The 12,641-nt window shown below is 40.8% G+C and overlaps 1 protein-coding gene across 1 annotated transcript in view; it reads right to left on the bottom strand.

The window, feature by feature from the left end:
- Nucleotides 1–7,234: 7,234 nt before the first annotated feature.
- The window catches only part of F3 (coagulation factor III, tissue factor), a 9,042-nt gene continuing 3,635 nt past the window's right edge, over nt 7,235–12,641 (bottom strand). Inside the window, exons 2-6 of the mRNA XM_019530599.1 lie at nt 12,240–12,381; nt 9,822–10,009; nt 9,255–9,436; nt 8,964–9,123; nt 7,235–8,196 (exon numbers count right to left, since the gene is read on the bottom strand). Coding sequence (XP_019386144.1) covers nt 8,051–8,196; nt 8,964–9,123; nt 9,255–9,436; nt 9,822–10,009; nt 12,240–12,381 — 818 coding nt within the window. The 3' untranslated portion in view covers nt 7,235–8,050. The remainder of the gene's footprint in view (nt 8,197–8,963; nt 9,124–9,254; nt 9,437–9,821; nt 10,010–12,239; nt 12,382–12,641) is intronic.

Raw genomic sequence — 12,641 nt, 5'->3', positions numbered from 1 at the left:
GCCCCACAGCTCGCAGCCCTCCCTGGGTGCATGTAGCAGCAAGAGCCATGCCCCCCACTCTGCCCTGCACCCACTGACAGTTCCTTCCACTTTGCTCCCTGCTGCAGCCCCAGGAGCAGCTGACGGGCTGTGCCACACCCCTCTCCGCACCCCTTCCGTAGTCCCAGCCTTCCTCCCTCCCTCACCGCCATGGGAACGTATTATTTTCCCCAATTTAAACCAACTTTTTTCTTTTCTTCCTTTTATCCTGATTTCAACCTGGTTTTGGAAAATAAACCCTGAAAAATTCCCGGATATTTTTTTGTTAAATAATAACTGAAAACACGGAACACTATGTATGTAGTAGCTATGACTGTTACCATAAGTGATTGACTAAAGCAGTTTTGTAACAAGATGAGCTGGCTGTACTCTTGATGTTCATATGCTTCTGAATAACATTATGAATAAAGTGGAAGGACAAGAAGCAAAACTGATTGTAATCTTTGTTACCATGAGTGTATCTGTGGTCTGAATAAAAAAAATACGGCATGCAGGACAGCTTCACATTCTGTAAAAGCCATTCATTAAAGTAAGAGGAGGTACTCTGTGCATATTTTAAAATATCCCAGTCATTGTCTGCTGTTATAAAGTACGCTGTATTGAATTAAGTTTTTTTTTAATTGCTTGGTATCCAACACTTTCCATTATAGTTTCAAAATTAAGTACTATGATGACTTGCAGAGGAACAAAAAGAAAGAAAAAATGCTTATGCAACTGGGGGGAAAAAAATTCCAAAGTAAAAAAGAATTTGAATTATGCTGTATTATTTGTGATGAAATAATTAAGTACAGGTTCTCTCTACATACATGACTAATGTTCAAGCAATTTGTGGTTTAAATAATTCACATTTTAGTGAATATTTAAAATTTAAAAAAATTAAGGAATGAAATCTGCATCATTAAGAGTAACCATGAACCAGAATTGTAAATCCTCGTGAGTTAAGATTAATGGCTTCCCCTCTAGTTAGATATCTTAGCAAAACAATTGTATTCAAATCCTATAGTGCACCTAGAATAATAGACTTAAAAATCAGAACACGGTATGCATACATTTTCAATAGGTCTTACTGATCTCATTTTAATGTTAGCAGTCTATTTTTAATCTTGGCAAGAAGCAGATCCAATTTTCATCTAACAGGAAGCTATGGGAAACTGAGAGATGCCACTTGTCTTAATGTTGTTATTTGCTGGTCCAAGGATTATATTCATTTAAGTAAAAATGTGGTGTTTGAATACAATACGTTGAAGCAAGATGGGACCTCTAGGGCATACTGTTTAATCAAGTGTAGGATTGAAGCTCCCCTCTGTTATTTGTGTAGGAGAAACTTCTACCCTCATTCCATTTTGTTTAATCTCTTACGTATGATGCAACTAACAGTGAAGGGTGACTCAGGAACACTCACGGCATTTGTCTTTCCCCATTACTCTTGTTATAAGTGGGGAAGGAAAACAGTTGTGAGGCAGAGTAAGTGATGGGAATTGCGGTGGTAGGGAACAGGCACAGGGGGTTAGAAGCTGATGGGAGAGGAAGTATGTCTCAACTTTTCTATTCTACTTCATGAAGGAGCTACTATATCTAAACAAGGGATGGGCAATTATTTCAGCTGGAGGGCCACATAATGAGTTTTGGTGAGCTGGCAAGGGCCACAAGGGTAGCCCCACCCCTTGATAGGTGCCCTGCCCCCTGGTCACCATTTTGGGACCAGAAATCCTACCCTGTAACCCCCTGACCTTTGCTACCAGAAGTTTCTCCCCATGGCCCTGGAAATGTTCTTTTTGGGGGGGAGGTGTTGCCATCTTGGAACCAGGAAAAAACCAAATCATACCAAAAATCATGTCCTGCATGATGGAGTCAGCTGCCTTCCCCACCAGATTCAGGTCCCGGGACTCTGCTGGGAAGCAGGGGGGCAGGGCTCCCTGCCGCTTCTGGCAGAGTCCCGGGACCTGCACGGCAGGGAGTGGGGAAAGCAGCCAGCTCCATCGCGTGGGGCTCCCCCCAGTGGCATGAACATACTGGCCAGGGTGTTGGGCAGGGGCACAGGATTAGTGTGCCAAACTACTGCAGTTGCAGGGAGGGTAACTGTGCTGCTAAGTGTCGCAGGGAGGGCAATTAGCATACTAATTCTGGAATAAAATTAGCAAGACTCTTTTTTTGGAGGGGGTGGTGCTTTAGCAGACATGAATTTCACTCACAAACACTTCTGTCCCCCTTAGCAAACTCAATGAAACAAAAGCATTAAAGGAATTACTGCTTTGTATTAGTAACATTGGAGTGATGTTGTAGCCATGATGATCTAGGAATTATGGAGAAGGCATATGGATGATATCTTTTGTCGGGCCAACTGTATATGCATATAGTATCTATATAGATATAGATATCTATCTGTATGCATATACAGTTGGTCTGATAAAAGATATCACCCTCAAAAATCCTTGTTTCCCTGTATTTTTATTATGCAGAAATAGGGACCTACTTAATTTGTGGTTTCACAAATGTTGTGCAAACCACAAAATCTGGGATTTTCCATGAAATCAGCAACTTCCTCCCCCCCACAACTTAATAAAAGTAAAATGCTGGCTTCCCAATAGGTCCTCACAGCTGGAAGGTGAATGCGCTGGCTGGCAGAGCAGCATGAAGGGCAGCACGCAAGATGGTGTTTGCCCCCTGCCAGGGGTGCTCTGCTAGTCAGTGCCGAAGGGCAGGGTGGTATGAAGGGCAGCCAGCAATCAAGATGGCGGCCACCCCCTCACCCCTTCTTCCCTTTGAGCCTCTCCACCAATCAGTGCCAAGGGGTGGGGCTGCTACAAAATACCTGCTAAATTGGCTCTTTGTGTTATGAGCAGGCCACAAAAACCCCTTTATCTTACTGTGATTGAGTTTGGTCCCTGTGCCTAATATTTGCATTAACTAATACAAATGTGATTCCAGCTTCTGATATGTGCCAGACAAGCCCACTTGAATATAGCCAGGTTGCAGAAGCACACTGCAACCTTCCAAAATCATTTTAAACTTTATTTTCTTTGATTCAGTTATACCATACCATTCATCTCAAAACTGGAATTGTACAGTATTTATGACTCAACTGAAAATAATCCACATTACAAAAAATTCACTGGGCAGGTATTTTCTTTCACTGCTGTTTATTGTCACTTAATGCCATACTGTGAACTCTTTGTCCTGTGCTGTCACATGAGTAGTGATCCAAGTTAAGCTCATAATCGCATTCATTACGTACCTCTCAGCAGCAGCCTTCCCACTGTGAAGAGCTGAGTCTGCTATGCCTTGTTTGGCCATTATTCTATCTAGTCCCTGACTGTACAGGGCATTGCTTTAATGCTATGCATAGTAACAAAAATGCCTAACATTTCAGTAATCACATTATTATACTGTCATCTAGTCCAGCGGACCATCCCCAGCTAGATCATCCAAACCAAAGCTTTGTCTAGCAAGGTTTTGAAAACCTCCAAGGATGGAGTTTTCATCACCTCTTTGGGTAACTTGTTCCAGTGTTTTACTACCCTCCTAGTGAGAAAATGCTTCCCAATATCTAACCTAAACTTCCCTTGCTGCAACTTGAGACTGTTGCTCCTTGTTCTGTTCTTTGCCACCACTGAGAACAGTCCAGCTTCATCCTTTTTCATATCCCCCATTCAGGTAGTTGAAGGTTGCTATTAAATCCTCCCTCAGTCTTTTCTTCTTTAGACCAAATAAGCCCAGTTCCCTCAGTCTTTCCTCAGAAGTCATGTCCCCCAGCCCTCCCACCATTTTTGTTGCCCTCTCCTTGACTGTCTCCAATATCTCCACATCCTTTCTGTAGTGGGGGGCCCAAAACTGAACACATTACTCCAGATATGGCCTCACCAGTGCTAAATAGAGAGGAATAATTACTTCCCTTGACCTGCTGGCAGTACACCTACCAATGCAGGCCAGTATGCCATTACCCTTCTTGGCAACAAGGGCACACTCTTGGCTCATATTCAGCTTATTGTCTACTGTAACCCCCAGGTCCTTTTCTGCAGAGCTGCTGCCCAGCCACTCAGCCCCCAACCTGTACTGGTGCATGGGATTGTTCTGTCCTAAGTGCAGGACTTTGCACTTGTCCTTGTTGAACCGCATGAGATTTTTTTTGGCCCAATCCTCCAATTTGTCTAGGTCACTGAATCCTAGCCCTACCCTCCAGTATATCTACTACTCTTCCCAGCTTAGTGTCATCTGCAAACTTGCTGAGAGTGCACTCTATGCCATCTTCGAGGTCACTGATGAAGACACTGAACAAAACTGGCCCAAGGACTGATCCCTGGGTCACTCCACTCGATACCAGCTGCCAACTAGACATCAAGCCATTGATTACTACTCTCAGAGCCCAATACTGTAGCCAGTTTTTTATCCACCTTACAGGCCATTCATCTAGCCCATATTTCCTCAGTTTGCATGCAAGAATGCTGTGGGAGACCTTATGAAAAGCCTTGCTAAAATCAAGATACACCACATCCACATAGCCAGTCACCTTGTCATAGAAGGCAATCAGATTGGTCAGGCATGACTTGCTCCTGGTGAATCCATGTTGACTCTTCCTAATCACCTTTTTCTCCTCCAAGTGCTTAGAAATGGATTCCTTGAGGATCTGCTCCATGATTTTTCCAGGGACAGAGGCGAGGCTGGTTGGTCTGTAGTTCCCTGGATCCTCCTTCTTCACTTTCTTAAATATGGGCACTATGCTTGCCCTTTTCCAATCACCCAGGACCTTTACTGATCATTATAAGTTTTCAAAGATGATGGCCAATAGCTCTGCAATCGCGTCAGCCAACTACCTCAGTACCTTTAGGCGAATCCCATCTGGCCCCATCGAATTTTTCACATCCAGCTTTTCTACGTAGCCTGTTCTTTCAGCACTGAGGGCTTCTCACCACCTCTCCAAATTGTGCTGTATGGTTCAGTAGTCTGGGAGCTGACCTTGCCTGTGAAGACTGAGACAAAAAAGCATTGAGCACTTCAGCCTTTTCTGCATCCTCTGTCACAAAGTTGCCCGCCCCCCTTCAGGAAGGGAGCCACACTTTCCCTGATTGTCCTCTTGCTACCCCCTCCCCCCATTCAGGAAGGGAGCCACACTTTCCCTGATTGTCCTCTTGCTACCCCCTCCCCCCATTCAGGAAGGGAGCCACGCTTTCCCTGATTGTCCTCTTGCTACTGCCATACTTGTAGAAATGCTTCTTGTTACCCTTCACATCCTTTGCTAGCTGCGACTCCAATTATTCTTTGGCCTTCCTCACTTCATCCCTGCATGCCCAACCAATGCTCTTATATTTTTGTGATTTAGTTTACTGAAGAGTTCCCTGTTAAGCCAAGCTGATCTTCTGCTATACTTGCAAGTCTTCCTGCACATCAGGATGGTTTGTTCCTGCACTCTCAGTAAGGCTTCTTTAAAGTACAGCCACCTCTCCTGGACTCCTCTTCCCTTTAGGCTGGTTTCCCCCGGGATCCTGCCTATGAGTTCCTTGAGTGAGTTAAAGTCTGCTTTTCTGAAGTCCAGGGTCCTTACTCTTATGTTCTCCATCCCTCCTTTCCTCAGGATCCTGAACTCAATCATCTCGTGGTCACTGCTGGCCAAGTTGCCATCCACTATACTACATTCCCCACCAATTCTTCCCTGTTTGTGAGCAGCAGGTCAAGAAGGGCATGCCCCTTAGTTGGCCGTTGCAGCACTTGCACCAGGAAATTGTCCCCAACACTCTCCAGAAACTCCTGGATTGCCTGCACACTGCTATATTGCCCTCCCAGCAGATGTCAGGGTGATTGAAGTCCCCCAGAAGAACCAGGGCCTGTGATCCAGACACTTCTGCTAGCTGTTTGAAGAAAGCCTCATCCACCATTTCATCCTGGTCCAACAGTGTTGTGTCTGGCATTTCTTCCTCCACAGTCCCAGAGGTCTCCTCCAGCACTGACTCAATGAATGCTTCATGGTATAGGATGCTTCGGAGCCTCAGCACCTCCTCCCGTAGTTCTCTTCCCTGTTTCCTAAAAGACACCACCAGGAGGCACCGCTCACACTTCAGGCACTCCCCCACCTGGCTGCCACCAGAAAGAACCTGCAAGCTGCAGCATCAAACCTGGACCTGGGTGAAGCCTTGATGGTGAGTGCTCCTGCCTGGACAGAAACCTCACAGGTGCAAGCAGAGGCAGTGGCTTCTCCAGCCATTTTCTTGGGTCTCTTAATCTGCCTTCTGTCTCTTACTGCTCTTCTTCCAAGCAGACTTTGCCTAGCAAACTCAGCTAGAACTAGCCTGTTTATTTCTTGTTGGCCCCAAAGTGTTCCCTTTTCCCCCGCTCCTGCTTCTTTACACCAAGCTGAAAGACCTGCCACTCAAAAGAAGAGTGGTGGGGGGGCATGGAGAGCCTGTGAACTGGCCTGCAAACTGCTTACCCTGTTTGCAGCTCCTGTTTGCCAGCTCCCTGGTTGCTGGCTGTTCACCTATCTGTTTGTACACCTTAGGCATTATTGAACCTGCTTTTTCTAATTTTATCAAGTGTAGAAGGTAGGAAGCATGTGTTTATCAATTGCTTGTGGTATAAAATATGCAAGATGAATTTTGCAGTGACTGAATTACCCAATTTGTAAAACCAGAATAAGGATATTTATTTTTCTCTCCCTTACAAAGTGTTCTGTAGAATGTGCTGTGTTATAAGTCAAGCCAGTTCTCATGTAGGAGCTGACTATAATAAGTTAGTGTTCCTTACAGTAAATGCATACATAGGGTTTCCCTAGAAGCTGTGTAATGTACTTTGAGACCTACACCTACAGTAAAATATGCATTTTTCTTTTATGTAGATAGTACAGTACTTACAGTAATAAATACATGGTAAAAGTGAAGTTTCATTCCAGTGCAAGACTTCTTTAATAAATACAAGTAACTAAACTAAATTTGAGAGAAACAGTGTCCATGCATGTGTGCAGACTCAGACCTAATGCTTTGCTTTTATAAAGTATTAAACTAATTCCACTACAGGGTAAGAGAGACACTTTCACAGACATCCATATTAGCTTTAAAAACGTAAGTGTAGCTAGAGCAGCAGAGTTCACTACAGGATATATTGGCCCTGTTGACAACTCAACTGAGGGGTGCACCACATATTTCCAAAATCCACATTGCACTGGATTCCTACACTGAATGTCATGTTACAATAATAAATAAAACTGTTTTCAGATTCATCTTTATTTCAGTAAAAAAGTATAAATAAAGTTACCACAATATATACAAATATTGCCCATATAAAATTAGATTCCCCAATAATAAAACTATAAATATTTAAAATTATTATAAATCTGAGGTATATCTAGATCACATCAGCTTGTCCTGTGTACAGATATCATTAATAAAATATTGATCTGTCAGTGTTTAATCATCAGCATTGCATTTGCTATGCAGCAAATGCTACTACTGCATATTCAATCTACCAATTCAAAATAGCAGGTAATGCAAATGCAAGTTATTCAGTCTGACATTACCTGGAGATGCCAGAAGCATGCCAGAGTTCAGACTGGCTATGCTGTCTCTTGATTGGTAGCAAGTGCTTTGAGAGAGTGTCCAGTAACAGTTTGGATTTTTTGCATAAAGTTTTTTCTCATGTTAAAAATGTGTGATGTAAGTCATGTCACTACCTCACCAAGTCAAGTCACTGGGAGATTATGAAGTCACTTATTTGTTCAGCTTTGATAACCTAGCTGATGGACAGAATATCCAAACTAAAAAGGCAGAACTATGTATTAAAAAAAAAAAGTGTAGAAGGAATAAAAAATAGTGGCTTTTTGCTGTGAAGTAACATATTTTACCAGTCCCTATCACCACTTACATTATTTAAAAAAAATACAATCATAGTTGTTTCACAGAAACAAAATGTTCCTTTGCTCTTGAGTAAAGACTAAAACTAATAAAAATATTTAGAGACAGTAGTGTTCTTCAACAAGTACCATGAGCTTTCCTGTAGTATTTGCAGTAGTAATGAGGCTTTTTCCTCAGACATCATTAAGTGGTGTTTTCTCTTTCACTATTGCAGCTTTCTCTTTCTTGCATTTATAGATGGCCACAGATACAATGACGATTATAATGATGATTACTAATACAGCAGCCCCTATGATAACAAACAGTTCGAATTGATACTCTGTTAAGAGTGGGTGGAGGGAGGAGAGGGGGAGAAAAGGAAAAAAAAAAAAAGATTTAGACTTAGTAACTCATCATTGCACAAAGATTTTACACGAATAGCCAGTTTCTTTATCCTAAGATCCTGACTAGACTAGAGAGCTCTTGAATAAGTCCTTTTCCTCAGACATGCTGCACTAAGCCCTATTAAGAAACACTAAATTTAGCTTACCCACTTTTAAACCTGAATGAACTAAAAGTTATGAATTTAGTCTTCCCTAAGTAGCTATATATTAGTCAAGCCTTAACAGACACTTGGGCTAAAATATTATCTGCCTAATGCATGTAGTTTTGGATGGAGTTGACTGCAGTTCAAATTATTGCAATATCAAACCACATTTTTTTAATCTTAACAAAAATAGTCGGGAGAGAATCTGGAATTATTTGAAATGACAGAAAAACCATCAACTCAACCTCCCCTTCCTCCTCTAGAGGAATGAATAGCCATAGGTGGTTTTAGATGGAAGATTCATCTCTCAGTTAAAAAACTAGCAGCTATTATTATTACTGTAGTATGATCTAAGTAGTTAGTAAGGAATTTCCGTGATTTCCCCCCATCAGTTTCTGCACTGCAGGGGGCAAAAGTGCTCCTCATAATTTAAGCAGGAAATAGTTTATTCTGAAATTTGTTCATAAATGTATGCTTCCTTAAAAATGTAAGCAAACAGAGGATTAGAATTATTTTTGTTGGAATGCAAGAGTCAAGCCACATTTTTTTCAGATACATACCATCCAAAATATTTCTGGAAATACTGGTGCAAGCCACTTTACTTTCCAGGCTGTTGCGGTTCTCTGTACGTGAAGGAACCGTTGCCTGCACAAAGAAGCAATAGTTCTCTTCTTTGTCAACATCAATTTCAAATTGATTGCTTTTGGTTTTTTCATATTTCTGTGGAGAAAAAGGAAGTCTTTTTTAATCACCTAAGGTGGTGTTTTGTCTAAAAGTTTTAATTCTTAATATACCATAGAAGTTGTGTAACTGTCACATACAAAACAACAAACTCCACAAAACAAACCTACCTTTCCTGAACTTTTATCTTTCCAGTAATAGAGTACATATTCCAGATCATCCTTAAAAATGTCTCTGATGCTCTTCAAGCTTCCATTGGGAGACGTTGAGGGTATAAATGGATCTTGAACCAATACTATCAACTTGGAGCCATTTTGCATAGAATTTTGAATAGTTGGTTTCCCAATTAAAGCTAAATATAAGCAATTATTTCAGAATTAAAATTGTACACAAAGAAGATTAATTGACAAATTTTCTCTCCCCTCCCCACCCCACCTGCAACCCGCTACAGTAGACTTCAAAAGTTTTAGTGTCTAGGTAGTACATTAATAAATATTCCAAGCCTGTATATACTACTTAAACTTCACAATATGTGGTTATGATGCACCTTTCCACTTATGTGGTCCACAGTACCAGCAAAAAAAATTTAGCTATGAATGGCTTTCAAGCATGAGCTTTGTGAGAACTCAAAATGGAAAATGTCTTTATCCCAATTCCAGTCCAGTTATAGTAAATGGAACTTGTCCTATAGCTTAGTTAAAGCATGAGGAAAGACAACATGAAGGCAATTTACTTACTCTGTTTGTAAGGTGTGAATTCTGGAGAGGCTGCATAAAGTTTCTCATCAAAGTCATCTATATTTGAAAGCATGTCAGATACTATATGTGCAGTATAGGTGTCTTTTACATTCTCTAGTATAATATCAGTAACATCACACACTGTTTCTTTTGTGTGGATGCATTTTCTTCTTATGTTAGTGCGACTCCTGAAAGGAACAAATGACATTTTTAATGCATTAAATTTTTGTTAGCAGTTCTAGGCATATGTTGTGCCTGGCTAAAATGGTTCCATTTTTAAAACTTTGAATGTGGCTTTATTGTACCTATACACCTAAATTTGTTTTCCAGACCATGTAAACAGGGTAGCTTTACAATATATATAAAAAAAAACAAAACAAAACACTGATTTAATCAACTCAAGCAATATGGAGAGTAAACTAACTGACCTTCCTTCTCTGCTAAAAAGTAACATGCGCTTTAGAGAAAAATATGGCTTTATGTCTATACCTAGATGTGGACATACATGTTATATCCAAATTGAAAATAAATTGCTATTGAATAAATTCTGACTTTAAAAGATATTCTGTAATAAAAAGGAAGAAAATTTTCAAAATTCACTCTCGAGTCACTTGTAAGTTCACATGGCATGGAAATCTGAAAATGTTTACATGCAATAACACATTTTCAGATCCTATACCCTAAATTAACAAAGCCTTAAAAAAAAAAAAAAAAAGCCTCTGCTGGCATACATCATGAAGAAGTTTCTTAACCTGCAATTATGCTTGTCTTCGCTAGATGGTATAAGCAACATTAAAAATCCATTTATCATCATCAATGACAGGAGTAAGAGCTTCAGTTATATTGAAATAAACAATTGACTGAAAGAAAACCAAGCAGTTTTGTCACACTAAGTCAGTAGGAAGACTGTACTTATGTAATTAATGACATTAAAGTGAAAAGGACTCAAAACTGTTTGCCCCTCTCATTTGGGATGGATGGAGGGATAGTTGTGTCAGTATCAAAAATAGTCTGTTAGGGGTTGAGAGCAAGGTACAGTACTTTTGCTACCAGTGAATGAATCCACATGGGTGTACTACTGCGCCTGTGGAAGTCTACAGTACTTCCATTTACAGATCTCATCATACGCTATTTTTTCACTAAAAAAAAGGGAAGTAATTAATGCCAGTCTGTTCACATTTCCTCCAAGTACATTTAAGTAATTTTTGTAACATTATTTAATTGTTCTCTCCAAAGGATCATTTCTATTCATATAAGAGGCTTAGTACTAAAATAGTACGACTTGCAAATTAACTAGCTTTTGTTAGACTCTGCTGAAACTAGACCAGAAAAAAAAGTGAATCAAACTCCTTTTTAAGATATAACTATTTATGTGATTAAGACTAGCAAAGTTTGGTCCTGTATGTTTCATGTTATATTACAAACACATAGAATTTGGCCCTAGAGGCCCAATGGACTGAGCACCAAATTTTAAAAGGTAAAAAAGGTCCAAACAGATATTTAGGGTTTTCTAAAAACCAACTTGGCTAACTTACTGAACGGTAGGTGTCTAAAGAGGCAGCTAGGAACACAAATACCTTTGGGAGTATGGCCCAATTAGGCAGAATGCTGACCTCTGTGGTCCTGATCCTGCACAGTGATTTGCACTAGTTGACTACTATGCCACACTATAGGGAACCCTTTGATTTAGCTAAGTGGACCTCTGTTGATGGGAATTACATGGATCATGCTACATGGTATGGACGCCTGTGTCTATCAGCATTTGCAGGATTGCACTGTTTGGCTGTGTTACAGGGTTCTGTTTAAACGTTTGCCTTCAAAATGCTGTCACGGATTGGGCAAAGTCATTCAATTGCCCCAGACTCACACAGACAAGGTCAGGTCACTGAATTATTGCTCAGGTATTTTTCTCATTGCTCTTTATATTGATCCTTCAGTTATAGGCACTGAACCTGCCAGAAGTTGTTACAGTAATATAAGTGGCACCACTCTAGACAGAGCAATGATGAAGTTTCTCTTTGGGGCATGTTTAATCATCATTTTCTAAGCCAATTCATAGAAGTTGTAATATTCTACAGATATTGCAGTGGAACATTTTAACAATAAAAAAAAGTTAGGCACTTCTGCAGGCTTGGGTTTTATTCATCCAGTAAGTGACATTTGTTTTATAAACCATGAAGGAAACAAAGGAAGACTAGACAGATTTAGATGAACGGAGGCAATTTGAATGTTACCCAACAGGACTAATTATTACCAGTACTTTTAAGGAGTTGCTGATTAATACAAAAATCCGTTTGCAAAACGCTAGTACCCTCTCCAAGTTACTCTTATAAGTTTATACAGAAGCTTATGTATAAAAACTTAAAAAGAGGGTCAATACGCATTGACACTAACACATTTCCAACGATTTCTACTTACCCAAATATTTCTACGGTGTAAGCATAGTTGGTTGGCTTTGGCAGCCATGTCAGTAGTGTTTTATAATTGATTGATGACCAAGTTATATTAACTGCTGTTGGCACTTCTGAGTTACCTTTAAAAAGACAGGAGAGAAAATGGGCTCAGTGAGATTGCGTAAAGCTGATGGCTTATCCAGATTCAAAAGACAGGACAAATCCACGGGGGCATCAGTAGCTACAAGAGCAGGAGTGAGGGACACGGCCTCTAAATCAGAACTTCCTGGATATCAGACGCTGCAAGCTACTTGGCAGCCCCTGGTCCAGCTGAGGGGCTCAGCAGGTGCGACCCTGGGGCCCTGACGGGCAGGTGCAAGAAAACTGAGGCGCTGGCCGCAGCCCCGGCCCGTCGCGCAGCCCCCAG

The sequence above is a fragment of the Crocodylus porosus genome, unplaced genomic scaffold, assembly GCF_001723895.1.
Source record: "Crocodylus porosus isolate Cpor-Errol unplaced genomic scaffold, CroPor_comp1, whole genome shotgun sequence".
NCBI classification, from domain to species: Eukaryota; Metazoa; Chordata; order Crocodylia; family Crocodylidae; genus Crocodylus; species Crocodylus porosus.
The sequence above is the reverse complement of the archived record's forward strand: the minus strand, read 5'-3'. Positions and strand labels throughout refer to the sequence as shown.